The sequence below is a fragment of the Cydia fagiglandana genome, chromosome 6, assembly GCF_963556715.1.
Source record: "Cydia fagiglandana chromosome 6, ilCydFagi1.1, whole genome shotgun sequence".
Classification (NCBI taxonomy): domain Eukaryota; kingdom Metazoa; phylum Arthropoda; class Insecta; order Lepidoptera; family Tortricidae; genus Cydia; species Cydia fagiglandana.
Genome location: NC_085937.1, coordinates 9,319,273 through 9,338,877, shown reverse-complemented (window position 1 = coordinate 9,338,877; position 19,605 = coordinate 9,319,273). Strand labels below are relative to the sequence as shown.

The 19,605-nt window shown below is 38.8% G+C and overlaps 1 protein-coding gene across 1 annotated transcript in view; it reads right to left on the bottom strand.

Annotated features, from left to right (window-relative positions):
• LOC134665117 (speract receptor) overlaps window positions 1-19,605 on the bottom strand; it is a 65,501-nt gene that overhangs the window by 752 nt on the left and 45,144 nt on the right. The window contains exons 11-25 of the mRNA XM_063521945.1: window positions 18,471-18,561; window positions 14,686-14,862; window positions 12,938-13,176; window positions 7,955-8,059; window positions 7,439-7,510; window positions 6,472-6,643; window positions 5,450-5,663; window positions 4,246-4,380; window positions 3,820-3,932; window positions 3,228-3,379; window positions 2,492-2,590; window positions 2,182-2,326; window positions 1,487-1,585; window positions 595-862; window positions 60-168 (exon numbers count right to left, since the gene is read on the bottom strand). Coding sequence (XP_063378015.1) covers window positions 60-168; window positions 595-862; window positions 1,487-1,585; window positions 2,182-2,326; window positions 2,492-2,590; window positions 3,228-3,379; window positions 3,820-3,932; window positions 4,246-4,380; window positions 5,450-5,663; window positions 6,472-6,643; window positions 7,439-7,510; window positions 7,955-8,059; window positions 12,938-13,176; window positions 14,686-14,862; window positions 18,471-18,561 — 2,190 coding nt within the window. The remainder of the gene's footprint in view (window positions 1-59; window positions 169-594; window positions 863-1,486; window positions 1,586-2,181; window positions 2,327-2,491; window positions 2,591-3,227; window positions 3,380-3,819; window positions 3,933-4,245; window positions 4,381-5,449; window positions 5,664-6,471; window positions 6,644-7,438; window positions 7,511-7,954; window positions 8,060-12,937; window positions 13,177-14,685; window positions 14,863-18,470; window positions 18,562-19,605) is intronic.

Genomic DNA, 19,605 nt, shown 5'->3' with positions numbered 1-19,605 from the left:
CCTTTAGGAATCCTTTAGGTAGGTAAGATGGAAGGATTGTGTAGAGAGGTTATCCTTACCTCCATTAAATATTCATCACTCCGATGGTGTAAGACGCTATCAGTATGCGATTCTAGTAAATTGCCTGAGGCAAAACGCAACTTCTTTGGAGATTCTAAACTGCAACACCTGCAAAATTGATATGAGAAAATTGTCATTACATAATTGTTTAAAAGATTTTTCTTTGAACATATGACTCGATCAGGCGGACAGTGAGTTACCGTAGATACAAAATTGATTGAATCTATGATGTTTTACATCTTACAAACGGTGGCCAAAAAATAAGTGCATTCCCGTTGCCAGGGAGGTTTTGGGATTATAACTGAGCTACTTTTATTATCATTATGGGATCCCCCCAAAATCGCGAAAAAAAGATTTGGTTGTTTCATACATTTTGGCTGGTCCATTTTCTATGGGAGGGTAAATTTTTTTCGCGATTTCGGGATTGGTCCCATAGTAAAAGTTGCTCAGCATAATCCCAAAACCTCCCTGGCAACGAGAATGCACTTATTTTTTGGCCACCGTGTACAATGAATAGACTGTCGTCGCTCCAACCTGTGTAATACTCCAACTTGATTCTTCCAGCACTTGTTCTTAAGCGAACTCCTCTGTCCCCGTTTCTCCACGGCCAGCTGCGGCACGCCCTCCGCCTGCGCGCGCCGGTGCGCGCGCGCCGCCGCCGTCTCCGTCTCTTCCCCCTTCAGCCAGTACGTCACCTGATCGCGTTTGCCTTTCATAGCCACTATCCCTCTCTCTTCTAGTATATAGCCACCTAGTTTATCCAGCAACGATTTACAGGCCGCGCTGCAGTGGATTTTGAGAGCTGAAACATGAATTATGAAATAAATATTTGGCGACAATCTCACTCGTACTCGTAGGTCGACCTAGCCCCGAACTAAGCAAAGCTTGTACAAACAGCAACATTCATCGGTGGACCTTATTACAAAAGGCATAATGTCCACCGATGGACAGTTAACAGTGTGGGCGATGGTACAATGCGTACCGAGCGACAGCGACGATATACATACATAGGTACTTAGATAGATAAATACATACTTAAAAACATCCATAACTCAGGAACAATAAATAAATGGCTTTAGCGGGATTCGAACCCAGGACCTCGGAGTAATTAACAATGGAGCCGCCATTAACAGGCGTTCCCCCTGTTAACTCTGTCGAAAATAGGCGGCCAATGGTCAACCACATGTCAACCATATGTATGGACTGACGTTTATCTGACATGACGTACCTATACATTTGATATTTTGTACCGAAAATTTTAGACATGGCGTCTCCGTTGGTTATATCCTCTAAGCCCGGGACAGACCCTGCCCTTCGTGGGCAGGATCACAACCCACTAGGCTAGGTGACCGGAATGACTAATGAAAACATCCGGTTAGAAGGACCAATTTAGTAGCGGTAATTAGTTAATAGTGTTGATACGTACGTGCCCCAGTTGATTCGAACCGGCTCGCTGTGTTTACGGTGTCGCCGAATAAACAATACCTAGGCATTTTTAGTCCGACTACTCCAGCACAAACGGGACCTGAGGATATATAAATATTTTTTTTAATTTGAATTATAGATTTATAGATTGCAGTAGAAGTTTAAAGTTTAAGGAAAAAATCGTGCAGCGAGATTAATAGCCAAATATATGGCACTATACGGTTACATGTTTCGCGGTAACTGAAATATTAAACATCAACTTTTGACAACCAGATTTACCGCATAACGCACGGGGCCGTACAGACAGATCTATTTTAGATGTGAAATCGGAAGCACGAACTTTTCTTGCCCCTTAGGTACCTATTCATACAATTTTACAAGACTCAATTAGTTAATGTATGTTGTAGGTATCCTTTTCTGAATATCGTTATTAGACTTTCAACATCATCATCATCATCATCTCAGCCATATTAAGACGTCCACTGCTGAACATAGGCCTCCCCCTTTTATGGGGGATGAATGCCATAATCGCCACGCCTGGCAGGCGGGTTGGCGATCGCAGTCGAGTACACCGAATTTGAGGGACGCTGCTGCCCGTCCACCGGTGGTCTTGGACGTAGTTTAAGGACATACCCGGGTCCAGTGTTAGACTTTACAGCTCTAATATTAATATCTCGTTGGATCTAATAAGCTTACCGGAATGTATTCCAACTCGTAGTAAGAGCCTATGGTCGGGCCTGTGTCGGACTCTGAAGGACCGTGTGGCCGATAGTAGAGCCAAAGCCATTGAGGCCACCTCGCCAGCGTGCATTATTCCGTTACGTATGGGAAGTCCAGACACCTGACGAAATAGGTAATATAAAAAAACACTGTACGCATTTTCAATTTTTGGAAATTAGTAAGTATGACTGATATCTCGCAATATTTATATAATCAACACTCGGCCATCGCCGAGTCTACTTAAAATATAGGTACCTAATCTCCAAAACAATTCCAAAATACTTACAACCATATAAGCGTCGCCGATAGTTTCCACTTTGTAAACATCGAAGTTCTCTAGGATAGAATCAAAACATGTGTATAGGTCGTTCAGGAAGTCTACAACCTGTAAAAAAGTTAATTCAGTATTAGGTACGTATACGAACAAAGTAATCTATGTAATTGTAGGTATGTTTACGCAATTTGGCGATGACCTAAATAAATAATTAAGCAATAAGATCAATTAATTTATTGTTATCTATTTAACGCGCAAGTGAAAAACCGGTTGTAACTGTTTAAAAAATATTAAGTACATGACTAATTTTGTACCAAGCAAATACCTACATCTGCGAGCGATAATTAAAATTTAAGGAAAAATTTTAAAATTCAATTCTTCGGGCTAGGGTCGCGGTCGGGTTAACAAGTTTCGGTAGCTCAGTTGGTTATAATATCGGGTGTTTTGAAAGGTTAAAATCAAGCAGTGAATTTTTTCATTAGTAAAAAAATCGAGTTATTTATTTATTTATTTATTTGTGTTAGGAGAACCAACAGCTATAAAACTTACGATAGACAACAAGCTTAAAACAGGAAGCCAAATACAGGAACTCACAGGTAGACAAAGAGTTACCTTACCTAAGAGTTAGACCAAGAAAAGTCTGCAACGATTTTGATAGCATTACGCAGTGCAAGTGTTATTTATACACGTCATAATTTCATAGAAGTTTCAATTAATTTCATATCCGACCTGATATTTGAAGACTCACTTGTAAAGGCGTGCTTTCCGCGGACATGGCAGTGAATCCAACGATGTCGCTGAAGTAGATCGTGACGGAGTCGTAGCTTTCGGGCATGACGCGGCGCCCGCGCTTGAGCTGGTCGGCGACTGGCACCGGCAGCATTTCTTCTAGTAATGCCTCTGAAATACACAGTTAATATGTGAACTTAAGAAGGAAATATTTGATATTTAGGTAGACATGCCTAACCCATGTTTGAACTGCGCGCTCCTCCTCAAAGCACTTAATGCGTAACGTTGGGTAATATAACTACGTTGTGTTGTGTCTACCTATCACGGACCTAGAGAGTAACTCCATGCTACCTATAGATAAAGGGTCTAGCCGTGTAGGTTTTCGATGCAGGAAAACATCGAGAGCCATCTGTTCGCAAGCAGTAAGTATACTAGAATCCGTCTAATCTAACTGAGCACGGACTTTGACAAAACAAAGGATGGAAGTGTTATTATAGACGACATGGTTTCATAGATTCGATGGAATTTCCACACTTTGTTATCGCAAAGCCCATCCGTGCAGAGTTCTCTTAGTTCGACTCTTATTTCTACTTGACTATTAGATACATCACCTGTCTTCTTTTTCTCTTCCTGTAGCTGGTCGGTGCGCTCATCCACTAACACTTCCAGATTGTTTGCATACTTTTCCATCATGGCAATCATGTTGTCAAATATATTTGGTTTCCTGAAAAATGTGAAACAGATTAATCAGACTGTATTTTGCTTTGTGAGCCAGAAGATTTTCTTTGTCCCTGCCATAACCCTTGAACTGGTATTAATCATTGAGCTGTTGGAATTATATGTTGCCGTCAATTAATTCGATTTTAATTTCGAATCCCCTTTGCTCGCGAGTCTCCTACGCGGAGGGCTCAGCACAGAATTTTCTGAAAAACCAACCACCAACCACTATAATACCTTAACCTTATTCTTAACCATTTGGTTTGGAGAGATGTTTGGTATAAAGTACTTAGAAGACACTGGCTGTCAGAAGCACTTACATTCCTTTCCGTAGGGGTCTCAGTTTGGTCCTAATAGCCTTGAAGTCGGGTCGCATTGCGGGGTCCTCGGCCCAGCACTCCACGCAACATTCGCGCGAGCAGTCGAACTGAGCCGTTAATACGTCTAATGGTGGTCTGGAATAAATGTGACTTATGTAAATGAATAGCAGAAAACTACTTGTTTGTTTTTTTACATACAATAAGTCAACAATTCGACAATGAAACCTACTGATATGTATGCCTATTACTAACTAGTTATGTTATGATAACCTGCAGTTACTAACCAAGTTAGTATCCATATCTGCAAATACATTATAAATATTACTCTGAATTTGATTGATAATTCGAGATTAAGGGCTGATTTAAGGGGGGAGGCCTATGTTCAGCAGTGGACGTCGTATGGCTGAAATGATGATGATGATGAAGGGCTGATTTAGACGGCGCGTGAACTCGCATGCGATTTTAGTTACATTGCGGACTGTTGGATACGGCTAATTCAACCGACCGATCAAAGCCCGCAATGTAATGAGACTCGCATACGAGTTCTCGCATCGTCTAAATAAGCCCTTATACTTGCTGAATATTTCAGAAATCCTTAGCAATTAAATTCGGTCGTGTATGGAGTATTGCAGCCACCTGTGGGATGGCTCAGCTAAATACCAACTCGCCGCTTTGGACTCAGTGGAGCGCAGAGCCAGGAGGATGATTGGCGACAAGAAGCTAACGGCTAAGCTTCAGTCTTTGGCCCATCGGCGGAAAGTCGCCAGCCTGTCGGTATTCTACAGGTTGCACTTCGGGGAGTGTGCCCAAGAGCTACACGAGCTTATTCCACCGTCCCCATTCTACCATCGGACTTTTAGACGCACGGCCGGTTTCCATCCTTACTTGGTAGATATTCCACCAATTCGCACGAAGCGCTTTGCTTCTACTTTCCTTATGCGCACTGCCAAGGAATGGAATTCCTTGCCGGCGTCTATATTTCCTTGTTCTTATAACCCGGCAACCTTCAAATCAAGAGTGAACAGGCACCTTCTGGGCGAGCTCGCTCCATCGTAGGCCACGTCTACGCCTCGGCTAGTCTGTGGCCATGAGTAAGCCCATTCATAATAAAAAAAAAAAAAAATTCACACAAAATTATGCGGCTGAGAAGCGATCACACGACTCCGACATATCTTGCCGATCGAGCAAGCACATACGTACCTACCTGTAAGGCACCGGTTCCGCTAGCGCGACGCGGCGCAGCAGCGCTGGCGCTGGCGGGGCTTCGGGGCCAAAGGGGCCGCGGCGCGTATGCATCTCGTAGAGCACCAGCGCGAACGCGTACACGTCTGCGGCCGGCGAGCCGTCGCACGGCTCAGAGACCGTCGGGCTGCCCCAGCCGGCGGAGCGGAGCAGCTCAGGCGCCAGGTAAACTAGACCTGGAATAAGAGGATCCCCACGTTTTTCTATATATTTTTTATTCACTTTAAGGTCCCTTTTAGAAAAGAGAGTATAATAACGTTTGAGGGAAAAGAGCTACCCCAACGTCCGCAAAAAAAAAACTGCATTAAAAATAGTCAGGGCTTAAAAAGTAAAAGGAAAATTTTAAACAGAAAACAATAAAGTAGTGAAGTAAAGTCAGTCACTATAAGACGGTTATAGGTAATAATAAAGATAACGTAATACAGATTTCATAAACACATAAAGCGAAGGAAATAAAGTGGATTAGATCTCAGGTGGCGCAGATGCACCGGTAGCAGTGATGCCAGTGGTAGCATCTCATAAGAATGACAAATTTATTACATTTTCAAAAGTTTATTCTATATATTATGTTACCATTGCATGCTAGAATCACACATTTTCTCGAATCGGGATTTCCGGACACAAGTATCAATGCTGATTCTGTTTTTGTAAACTCAAAAACCTTTTTCTTACTTTATCCTCATGATTTTTGTTATGTTTTATGGCGGACTGGCGGTAGGCTCATAAATTTGTTATCTTTTGGTTACCTACTGTTTTTTTTTCTGTATGTGTTGTCAATTTAATTATCCTCTGTATTACTTATTAGTTTTAAGTTAGGTCCCCACTGAAAATCAGCGCTGCGGCTTGCCGTAGCATTACGCTGAGTGGGGGTCCTATTTAACGTCCATGTGTCTACTTTGTAAGTTAACTGATTGGCTTACGTAAATAAATGTATTTTCTTTCTTTCTAGTAGCGCAGCGGCACCTCGTCGATGAAAATACTCACTTTCAATATGTGATCGAATCGCGTTTGGTTCAGTTGGTGGTAATTCCCCAGCACGGAAGGCTTGGAGCCCAAAGTCTGCGAGCTTGACGACCCAGCGTGCGTCCACTAGACAATTGGAAGGACGTAGTGCTCCGTGGTACTGCAGCGGTGACTCGTGTATGAAAATCATTCCCTGCAAAATAAAAAAAAAAACATGAATGACATCTCACTCTCTCTAAGTCGCTGTGCCTGGGATTGACTAGTGCCAGCCTCAATTTCCTACAATTATATAGGTGGTATACTGACGTGCCCTCGATATGCGCACTCGGAAATGCGCTCGAGTATTTAGCAAGAAGATAGGGTACTTGAGCCACCTAAGGGCGTACCAGAGAGTGGACCAGCTATATTCTAATAACACGAGGTAAAAATTGCCTACTCCAGAGCACACAATTGCTGTGGCCGAAATCGGTCAGGAGAACATCATCATCAGTGTTGTTATAGAAAATAACCTCGCTAAACTGCCTAACATGTCTTCTAAAGCTTAACTTAACCCATTGAACACTACGCCTATTGTGCGCGGCGCGTCTTCGTGAACATTGTCGGAATGCACGAAAGTTGATATTAGGCTTTAGGCTATAGCCGCGCGCGTCAGTAGAGACGTAACAAAATCACCACTGAAAGCGGTCATACTCGTACCTCCTCTGCCTTGCGGCGATCGATCTTGTTTGAGCTGTGCAATCTAAATGCCGCTGGGTCGTTTGTCGTATCATATCATAATAGCTAATATCAATTATCAACTTAGACTAAATATTAAACGTTATTACCGTAAACTAAATAAGTAGTTTGAAAGTTCAAATTTATCAATTTGCTCAATTTAAATTTAGGTACATTTACTCTAGATAAATTTCAACCGTGTTTATAGAGACAACTATAGCCCAAGCAGAAGTGGGTCGCAGCAACAAAATTATTTATTATATTATTTAGTTACCCTGATGATATCTCCGACTAATGATGCGATAAACATGTTGTCCAGTTTGATATCTTCGTTTTCAAGGATATCCTGCAAATAAATCTACATTAAGATTTCTAAAATAGATACAGAGATGTGAGAAAATGAAATAACACTAATAACAGTGGATAAAGGATCAAATGTGTAGGTACATACATATCAAAAACTTGTAAAATAAGCCACGTGGACCACGTGGTATATTAAAATTAATTCACCCCGAAAGGTAACGTAAGGTGATATTTAAAATAAATTTCATACAAATATAATGCAATAAAATACAATGATATGTAAAACTAGTAAATTTAGACGCGAATTTAAATACCATAAAAACCTATGTCATACATATTACCCCTCGCTTAGCTCGACAAATTGTCTCGAAATTACAACGGTCGCAATTTCACTACGATGGTAACAGTAGAGTTAAATATTTGCCCGTAGTCTATTTGCGCGATCTATTTACATGCTTAGAAATTGAAAGCTTATTGGATTTCTTGCCTTCAGGCTGCCGCGGGTGCAATATTCCGAGAGCGCGCATACGTTCGGAGGCTCTATACACGCTCCCACGAAACCATTCACGTTGTCGTGCTGTAGATCCCGCATCTGAAAAAACAAAGAAACTTATCTAACTGCTTCGGAATTCGTTACTAAGTTTCGAATAAGATTTATTCGGAACAACGAGGGATAAATGAAGGCAAAAAGCAGATAAACTACCTGCCTTAACTTAGTTTTACTAGGCGCCTCTCGATGTGTAACTTTTCTTAGAAACTTTCGTTTTTGACTAGTACCTATCCTACCTACCTATGTCAATATTTAATATAATATTGTACTCGTATCTAAAAAATGCGTCAGTATATAGTTTATTTAAGATTCCTTGATATTATAGTTATTTCATACAGGTAATAAGTAAGTTAAAATTAATCTAACTTATGAAGAAAATGATACAAATGGCAATAAATATGCAATTTTCCGAAATTAAATTAGGTATTTATATATACAAGTTCTTGGTAATAGGTATCCGAAAATACAACTCGTATCACGTGCAAATAGCAGGAATTCAACAAAATCCTTTGGATTTTGACTTTGTCGGACTTGAATCTTGTGATGCTACGGACCGGAAGGTATTCAGGTACCCGTATATTTTCGCTTTTTGAGAGACGCGACCCGATATCGAAGAGAATATATTTAAGATGGAACAAACGAGCAAATATACCACATAACTTAGAGCTCACTAACACCTGAACAAATTGACATTATTTACTGTTCGTCGAAGCGTTTGCACTCAAGTAGCGCACCCTTTCTCAAACGCTCTTGAGAGTTATTGAAGAAGCCGAGACTTCACACAAAAAATAATGTAATAGCATTAGACCTTTATAAGACTTTACAAATAAAAAAAAATATTACTTCCCCTATACTGAAAGTATGTAGGTACCTATCCTACATACTTTCAGTTTCTGTCACTGTTATCTTTCACCGAAAAGTAATACTTGCATTTTATAAAAAAAATACAAATAGTCTTTTCTTTCAGTTATGAAAAGAAATCGCTTCCCGTAAATAATATTATGCTATAACCAAATTTCATAAGATGTAATCAGAACACGTAGGTAAATATTTGCCAAAAACAACAGCATAATACGCTGATGTTTGTAGTCGTCATAACATATTATGATTTATTATTGTAGGAACAACGAGCTATCGAGGCAAGAATATTGTAGGTAAAACAAATGTGAGTAAGAAAGTGATTTGTCTCAGTCAAGGCGCTCGTCATATTCGCGAATAGGTACGCTTTCAAGTAGGTAGGTATTTGTTTGTTTCGCGGCAGATGAGGCTTTAGCATTCCTTTTCCTTATGGATACTTGAAGGGGCTTCTGTCACTAAGCCCTTTACCTTTAGGATCTAATGAAAATAAGGATGAGATGTTGCTGCACACAATATGTACCTATATAGGTACCTACTACAGTGTGATGGATGAAATCAAAATTACACAGGGTGTTTGGTACATCGTTTGCCAAATTAAAACGGCAGATAGGTTGAGTCATTTGCTATCTTCTCAGGCGTAGAAATTTTTAATTTGGCGCACATTTTTTTTCACTTCTATGCCAGTATATCGTAAATTTCAAATTTTTACTTGCGTAGTAGTAAAAAAGCCTTGGCCAATTTTTTTTCTAGGCATGAGAAGATAGCAAATGACTCAACCTATGTGCCGTTTTAATTTGGCAAACGATGTACCAAACACCCTGTATATATTAAATAAGTGATTCGGTTAATAAGGTAAAAGTACGCTTCACCGAACGCTCAATTTCCGTCCGTATCACCGAATTTCTTCTATTTTAGGCTATAAGTCGATTATTTACAGCTGATATTTACTTGCGTATTTTTTTTCCACGAGTTAAATACCTATCCCTTCCACTATGCCTCAGAGTCGGCCAATTTGTCCCGCAGTTGGGACGTGGCAACTGATCGAAACGGATCGTTGCTGCCGATTGCCACTTTGTATGGGCAACCTTAAAGAAATCGGTAAGAAGTTGCGTATATTTCTTAAGGTCATAAAACCTTTTAAATTTATTTCTGTGTTTCAAAGTATGGTTTTTCAGTGTGACTACTTAATTAGTTTGTGTATTTTAGTCAATTTAATTAATTTAGTGCAGTCATATTATCAGAAATTAAGCTTAATGTGAGTTCGGTGATGAGTACACCGACAATTTGATTGGAATGTATTATCGAACAGCGTCCGGAATCAGGGAAAGCGTATGTTTATGAAATTATTTTTTTAATGGTTGATTACGAACTATTTAGATTAACTACCTAATTTCACAAATAACTTAATGTATTTGTAATTTTATGAGCAATTGCCGAACAACAATAACCTATATAGATTATTATAAAACTGCGTTTGAAATGTTCATGTTTTACGACTTTTTGGCATCAAAATAAGGTTTTTGGCAAGACTATTATCAAACAATAATTTTAGATATTTTACGTCAGTATTAGCAAGAACTTTACACATGTACGGTTTTGTAATGGATTCAAGTATTAAATTTAATGATAGATTTGTAGTTATACCACATTGATTACGATTTCAATACTATTTTCAAAATCCGTTCGCGAAATAGGTTCCACATATTTTCCATGTTTCGTTCACCGAACGGCCGTTCGGTAAATGGTACCCATGGTCTCTGCTACCGAACTCATGTTTGCGTTGGCCATGTTTCTATTCGACGTTCATGAGAATATAATCCTTATTACGATAACGGCTAGGTCGATATTTATATGTTTATTTTTTGTGACCATTATTTCAATGCCAGCGCTTTTCAAACTTTAGACATACTTATTGGACGCCTGATAATAGTCTTGGAATGTGGACAAAAAAACTGAATAGGATAATAAAAATAATGAAGCAATAATATTTTATATAGGGTGGTCCAAACCTAGATGTCCAAAAATTTTTTTTAGATTCCTCTCGTCTTGGGCGATTGTGATTTTTTAAACTTTTATCTTTTGTTATGAAATTCCGGGGTTCCCATACAGGGTGGCTAAAAATTAACTACATTCCCATTCCCAGGGAGGTTTTGGGATTATACTGAGCAACTTTTACTATGGGACCAACTCCGAATTCGTGAAAAAAAATTTACCCTTCCATAGAAAATGGACGAGCCAAAATTTATGAAACAGCCAAATTTTTTTATACACATGCGTACATGTTTTATAATTGTTGCGTACCTTACTTACTGACTTATTTTTCAAAAGTATTTTTCAATAAAAAAGACACGTCAAGATCGCTTACCATCTTTATAATGCTAAAAAACGAAGCATAGTAGGGATTTAATAGTGAACTACTGAAGTTTGAGCACCACTCAACACCATATTTTCATACAATTATTTCCTAGTTCGGTAATGCGGGCTCCCTATTCGGTATAATGTGCAAATCACGTTTCTTAGTTCGGTAAACGGTACAAACAAGGAAATTGGAAGAAATGACTTTAAAAATGTTTTTAATACACGTCCAATCATTTCAGTAATTTACAGGTATGTTTAAATGAGGACAAATTTATCTATGTTTCTATTTTAGTATTGAACATATTCGTAAGAAAATATCAGAACTAATAAAAAAATTAAACGTAAGTTTAGGGCTTAAGCATTCGGTGAAGCGTACATTTACCTTATAAGGTCAGGTGGGGTAAGGGAAACATACTTTATTTTTCTCGGGGGTCGGGGGGAAACCATATGACAAAAGTCCTTCTACGTAAATATTTTTTACGCTTTATTTTTAGTATTATCATCTAATTTAGTTTGTAATATCTTTAAGTATCTGTAACTGTTTATTTTCTCTTCAAGTGTCCACCTTCCCCCATAGTTCCTCCTACTGACCTTACTTAAACTGGAGACCTACCGCGAAAACCGTATTCGCAAATTACGGGGACCTTTCTCTTTTACTCTCACTAAGACGTAATTAGAGTGACGGAAAAAAATACCCGCAATTGACGTAGGTACTTCGATTTTCGCTGTTATAGAATAATATTACAGAATATTTTATAATTCATATATGTACCTAAGGTACCTACAATAAGAAAGTCTCGTAGTTTTATTTTCCACATTTTCTTTTCTAATGTAGGTACATCCTGTAGGTAGATATTGTATGTGCCAATCTGTTGTGTAGTTCTTCGTAAACAAGAACGCCATAACATAAATTAGGAACAAGACGAAATGTTTCCCTCATCGAGAAATGTCATTCCAATGTTCGATATCGCGCGGTTTCAGCCTTCGACAAAGTTGGCCAATATTTTCCTCGTTGGGTATATCTCTACTTAACTTATTTCTGTACTCCTATAATGGGTATCTAAAATACAGGGTGAGAAAATGCAAATGGATCAGTATGAAAAAAAAAAGTAAAGTCAAATTAAAGTTGACAGTAAAAATAACGTTTAAATGTTGGCCACAATTCGGGTACTTTATGTTATGTACCAACCTACGGCTCTCAAACAATTCATTTGTTACAGACGAATAGGCAAATGGAAAATCTTTCTAGCGGAATAAAGAATTCCATTAGGTACAAGAAAATGCGTCGCAATTACCTAGTTCAATGGTCTGACCAAAACGATGTCAACGATATTGATGTTACAGGGTTTGAATATTTTTTGTTGGATTTAAATTACGTTAAAGAATGATGAGTAACTTCCGTATAATCGCAACTTTTTTTTACATATGAAAAAAGTGTAAAAACTTGAAACCTTGTACCTACGACAGAAAAGGCCTGATCCCAGCAGTGGGACGTACCAATTTATACAAATAAATCCAATACTTACTGAGTATTAGACGCAGAAGGACGCGGCATGGGGCATGAGCAAATCGAAATCGGTTGACATAAAACATCGGCGTCCGAGCCGGGTACCTACAGCAGCGGCACGGTACCTATATTTTGAGGAGCTATTTTTCATTCAGGTCTATTTGTCCGTAATATAGATAAGTTAAATTGTTACTCACGGTTTTAAGCTCTTTCTTGATTTCCCTCGTAATGTCGATATGGTGTCTGCGGATTCTCTTGACGGCGAGCAGGCGTCCACGGTACAGCGCAACCTCAGTGAAGATGGCCGAATAACGAAAGTCCAGGTCAGGGTTGGAGCTCAGCGAAACCTGGCTGGAGCGAACGCCGCCTGTACTGCCATTCTTTTCAGTGTTGGCAATTATGACCGATGGGTTCCCGTTGCCGGTCGCGCTGCTATCTTGCTGGAAAAAATAGGCTCTGACCAATTTGCTAACATAACATGGATTGTTATTGTCTAAAAACTAAGTAATACTATGATTGTTCATGTTTATTTAATGTAATGCTTTGTGCGAGTTCCACCACGCATTATCAATGTTGGCGACGGCAGAGTCATTCCATTGAAATCCGTCAAACTGTACAAAAAATAAAAATAACGAACTACGATGATGTTGACAGACGATTAAAATTAGGTCCATGCATCTGCTTACTCGTACTTAAAATTATAGAGAAAAATTTGTTCACTTCTCTTAAAGAATTTCGGACCGGATTCAAACCTTTGACCAATGCAAATAAAATTCTAGTCCAGTCACTTTCACACAGTACTGATACGAGTCCAGTCACGTCACAGATTCGAACCATGTGAGCTACGGAAGCTGGCTCAAAACTGATGAAATTTTAATTTACATTAATTTAGTTACAGAGACTTAAACGGTTTGTTCCAAGTATTTTGTTTGTTTACCAGTAATGAGGTCATAATTATTAAATCGCATACCGTCATTCTTCTATTTCTATTATTTAAGAGATTAATAACTTGTGAGTTAGTTGTAAGGTATAAACTCGTAGTAATATTAAGTCACCGCCTGTTCCCACAATTGTGAATCATTGAACATTGTTATTGCTGTGGATCCTGTCCGGAAAAAACATAAATTCCGAGTTCCATGATTCAGCCGTTTAGACCCAGTACGGTTGAACATGTCAGCGAAGTTCCGGAACTTTCCAAGAAAGCCTTTAGTAAGCTGAACAGCGAACTTATGTAACAAGGCCTGAATGCATGGACCAGCTTGCTGATATGATATTAAGTATAAACTGCTGATTAGAGCGAATTAAAATGTAAGTATTAGGTTTACTACTGAAAGTGGAAAGTTAGTATGTAGTTGTATAGTTAACTACCTATGTATCGTAGGTACCGTACGTGACATTTACGTACGTAGCTTATTAAGTAGTTTAATTTTAAGGTGCAGGTTAAGTGCGGCTCCAAAAATTGTATTACTTCATTCGTTCTTAATATTTCATTAGAAAAATAATAGTTTTATTAGTTCACCCAGGTGCATTAAATTTCAGTTGTAACGTGAAATATAAAAAAATGTTACCTTGTTTACATGACATATTAACATATTAAAGAACATTTGAGAGGCATATTAGCTGGCTTAAAATAATTGTACGTAGGAAAAACGTATGACTGCTTTATCTAAAAAATAAGTTCATTTTTCCAATTACGAGTATCACATTACCTACTTCGAATTGATTAAAAACAAACAAGTCCTCATCTCATAGCACATAGGCCTTAATATAGGTTATAGGTAGGTATATTTATAAATCATGCTGTTAGTAAGATTGGGCTACAAAAAGTAATGGAGTCATGATCAAAAATTCTGTGGAATTAGGTAATAAATTGACAAGGAGGGAAAGTAATGACATCTAGAAGTAAAGCGCATGCAAACAACACTTACAAATTCGTTTTACCTACTCAGTTTGTTGGCGCGCTGTTCCTTGTCGGGCAGATGGAGGTCCCTGAAGTCGATCTTCCACAGAAGCGAGTCCAGCTCTTGCTCGTAGCGCCAGCCGCGGTACAGCGCCAGCGCCGCCAGCGCCAGCAGGGCTAGGGCGCCGCCCGCTGCACCGAGGGTCCAGGCGCCCACGTGACCTGACGAGGGCAGGAGAGTTAGTAACGTACAAGTAGTTTCGTTTGGCATTTGTCGATGTACGATTGTCATCTTATGGCTCCTGTACACGATGGGCCAGCGCCGGCCACTCCAAGGGACGCATTTAGGGGTCATCCATTAATTACGTCACACGAATTTCAAGGTTTTTTGACCCCTCCCCCCCCATTGTCACACTTGGTCACATTTGGCGAACCCCTCCCCCCCTGGTGTGACGTCACATTTTTTCAGCGAAATCGGAAAGTCGAATTAAGTATTATTAATTTTTTGGCATAATATTAGTAAATTTATAACCCAAAACTGATTATGAAAAAAAATTTAACTAATAAAAACGATTATCGTTCCAAAAATTTGTTTTTGAACTGTAAAGTAATTAAAATGATTAAAATAAAATTTTGGTTACTGATGAAGTTAAAGTGACGTCACAAAGTTTGTGACCCCCCTCTACCCCTTGTCACAACATGTCACATTTTCTTGACCCCCTCCCCCCCCCCCCCCACCCCCTAAACGTGTGATGTAATTAATGGATGACCCCTTATGTGTTAGAGGGAGCAAGTGATATTGCTATCTCATTCTACCGCATGGCTGCGGCCCTAGGAGTGGCCGGCGCTGGCTCATCGTGTAGAGGAGCCATTACCTAGCTAGGCCTCCTAAAGTCCATCTACAAAAAACAAGTGACTGACGATACACCTAACCTAAGAAAGAGACAAAACTAGATAGAAATAGGTTAAATATTTTAAAAACATAATTATGTTTTTAAAATATATTGAGTATATTTAAGAAAAACATATGTAAAATAAATAGACAAACATTTAGAAACTAGAGCAAAATATCAAACTGATGAGACCTAAACAAATAAAGTACAACAAGTATCAATAAAAGCGAACTGTTATGTTAAATATAAGATAAAAATGTAAATTAATTATAAGAAAATGTAAAAGTCTGCAATGTTAACATAAGATGAAAATTAAAGTAATCTCAAGAAAACTGTAATAGATAAATAAATGTAGATAAGACAAATGTAATAGTAATATAGACAGAACATATAAAGACAACAAATAAAGAAAACCCCCTGTTATATCCCTTTATTTGTCCTAAATAAGAAATAAGGCGATAGGTGGGACTCTACTCACAACAGGAACGAAAGAGATGAATGAAAAAAAGAAAAAGTATGCTGAATGGAAGTACGAGAAGCATGAAAAGCGAGAACTGGAATGCATGAGAACCGCGCTAGATACAATCTCTGATCATGTCGGAGGCGACAGAAAAAAAAACCTAAGGACGAGCGGCCGTTATATTCGAAATTAGAACATTGAACGCGAATTCCTAAATAAAACAATGATCTTTGTACAGTCGCCGTCAGATATATCGGAACGGTCAAGGTCACAAACATCCCTTTATTGTTAGAGTGCGTTTTCAGATATTTTTGAGCACCTCGGCCGCCCGATACTTATATCTGATGGCTATAACTGTACTGTGATTCCTATTTATGTACACCTACTTATTTCTCACTCTTCGTAAGTACCTCATGCGCTCGAAACTCGAAGCAACTCGCAGGCATATGTAGGTACATTACGTAGGTACCTATGTACCTATCTGTATTGTTTGACTTTATTGCATCTACCTTCCTGTATATTTACGACAGTTTTCGAACGAGGTAGATAGGTGCTTATATTGCACATATGTAACTATAGGTATATGAAATGTTCACGCACAAAAGTTAAGTGTGCCAGCCATCACTTATCATCAATGTCATACTTTACCAAAGTAGCTTATAAGTATTCAGGAAATCCGCACGCGTATGAACTAGCAAGTAAAAGTATCATTAATTTTTAATCCGCGAACATGGGAATGGCAGGAACTGTCGCAACATTACGCGAAGTAAAATGACAGAGATTTATTGAACATGAATAAAAGATGCTTCTAACAAACGCGACAGATTTTTTTAACAAGTTCCTTCGCGGGTTCCTCTATCCGGGCAAACGTTTAGCGCGAGCCTTATAAAGCGTTTCGATTCAATTTGTAGCAGGATCCGCGAGGATTTCTGTGAGACAAGATGATATAAAGTGGGCTAAGGGTAGGGTTACCGGTTACCAGATCCAAATTTGGGATTTCCTGACAAAATGCCTGATTTGCGAATATTTTTCCTGACGCTCATATCGGGGGGCTGGGAGCTAACCGTAAGCGATATCTATCTTGATACATTACTTAAATTTGATTTATTTTGGATTTACATACGTAAATTTAAATAATGTACCTCTTTAGGTACATAATACAAAAGTTTAGTTAATTCATTAAAATTCCTGACAATTTCGTATTCCGGTCGCATTCCTGATAAACGGTCAAAATTCCTAACATATCCGGAAAAATCCTGACATCTGGTAACCCTAGCTAAGGGCGACTTGGGACATTAAATTGGAAGAGCGGGAACAAAGCGCCGTAACCGGGAAATCTGTCTTTGAATCCACTGGAACATAGGGACGCGTTATTGTAGCACGGAATAATTAAATCACGTCTTGCTGGCGATGCCCGGCCGACATTTTATTGTGTGCGTAAAAACTTTTATAGGACGGGGCCTGTGTTTTATCCATGGAGAAAGTTAAAGTACAATTTGAATAACAATTATTGTAAAATACAAGTTTAGAATATGCATCTATATACCTACTTATCTGATTCTGAACGTGTGAAATAAGATTTTCTTATAAAAGTTCAACACAAATACCACTTTACTTAACAATGATTATAAAATAAAAGGCAACGACAACGACTAAGCTATTAATAGCCAACTTAGTACTTAGAGGTACGTGGTTCGAACTGTACCTAGCTAGAGCCATTTAGACGGACGTGATGGTCGCGGCCGCCCAGCGGGAGTCGCGTGCCAGCGATGGCTTTCCACTCGCTGTCACCGCCGTTACGACGCTTTTACGACGACTATACGACTGCTACACTGCTCCCGACCTCTTGCTCTTAATGCCAGCTCCAGCCACCAAAACCTATTAGTTTTTTCCGCAAACAAAATGGCAACGACCGCTGCCATCGACGTCCATTAGAACTATTCCAGCCCACTTGCTGATTCTTTTAGCCGCTTACACAATTTCGACATTAGGGCTAACGTAAAAATTGTGTACCCTACATCAGTAGGAAGTTACATGGGTAATTGAGAGGCTGATATTTATATACTCGTTAAAAACGATAAAATCACTACACTTTATAAAACAAAGTCCTTCGCTGGCGCCGCGTCTGCGTCTCTGTAGGTATTTCTGTATGTTCGCGAAAAAATCAAAAACTAATGAACGGATTTTCATGCGGTTTTCACCTATCAATAGAGTGATTGTTGAGGAATATTTAGGTTTTGTGTAACCCGTGTGAAGCCGGGGCGGATCGCTAGTTTTATACAAACGTAAAGCCTATCATAGCATAAATCATAATAGCCTTCATCATAGATATACCAAGAACAACACAATTTGTAGGTACGAAGTTGGCAGGTAACTGATGTCGTGAAAATTTTCAATCAATTGTACTGTAGTAATGAATAAGGAAAAGGTACCTATATTTCATAACTGGTTGAGGAGTCTAAAGTTTTTGTACTTACTAACGCATTTTTCATCACGGAACCCGCAAGGAGGTTCAGAAAGCGGCGCGTGACCGCCTGGCCAACTCATGGGACGTAAAAATCTCACCTCCTGTACAAAAAAAAAAACGTTTTAGGGTTATTTTACGGTTAGCTTGAAGTTTATTCGAACTAACAGACTTTTTTGTGGGCGTCACATGTAACTAAGTATAAGAAACTCCAAAGAAGGAGGCGTTCTCTTTACAACCAAAAGGTAATTTGATGAATAATGTAAGGGTAATGGTTAATGCCTTATTAACCATTTTCTAAAACATAATTTAGGACACATTAGCTACATTCTTCCTCGTACAATACACCTAGATTAGGTAACGAACGGTCACAAAAAGTCAATAAAATATAGCACAAGAACAAAATGGGTAAAATTCAATTAAAACTTATTAGATAACTATAATGCAGTACAGTTCAAATAATTTAATTGCATGTTAAGAAGTAACGACCAAGAGTTAAATTCAAAATATTAGTTGGCACTAAAGTGCATCTCTGGCGCCAAGATCTGAAGAAACTTTCTGGCAGAACCGTTAAGTCCGCGTATTCAAACCACGTTCCGATTCGCTATGCGAACGTGTGCTGATTGTGGAGTGTGGAATCCTGTGCGTACAACTACAAACTATTTATGCACTTATGCGTCCGAACTACAGTTACTTTGTAAATAAGCCCATTTGGTATTTGGCGGTCGCCCAGATCGCAAAATTTTGGAATATTATGTAAATAGTGTTTATACTCATACTCATCATAAATATAATACCTACGTATGTGACGCTGAAACTAGAAAACTGCTTGTAGATGGCGGCATATATCGTTAGAAAAAACAGTTATATTTTCTCGCCGCTGCCTAAATAAAATGCCTTCTGCAAACATGGGAAATATTATTGCTCACTTATGAGCATCATTTGGTGCAAAGGATAAAATTTTATGGCGCATTATGTTCCAGTGATTCAATATAAAACGCAAATGTATGATAATAATGCGAGCTCTTGGATGATACTCGGATTTCAGCTCCAGGAATTATTTTATTCTACTTTTGTTATTTTTGCTTAAAGCCAAGTTTCCCATTCTTGTCTTCCATTAATTACATTCCAAGTCCCACTTAAAACTG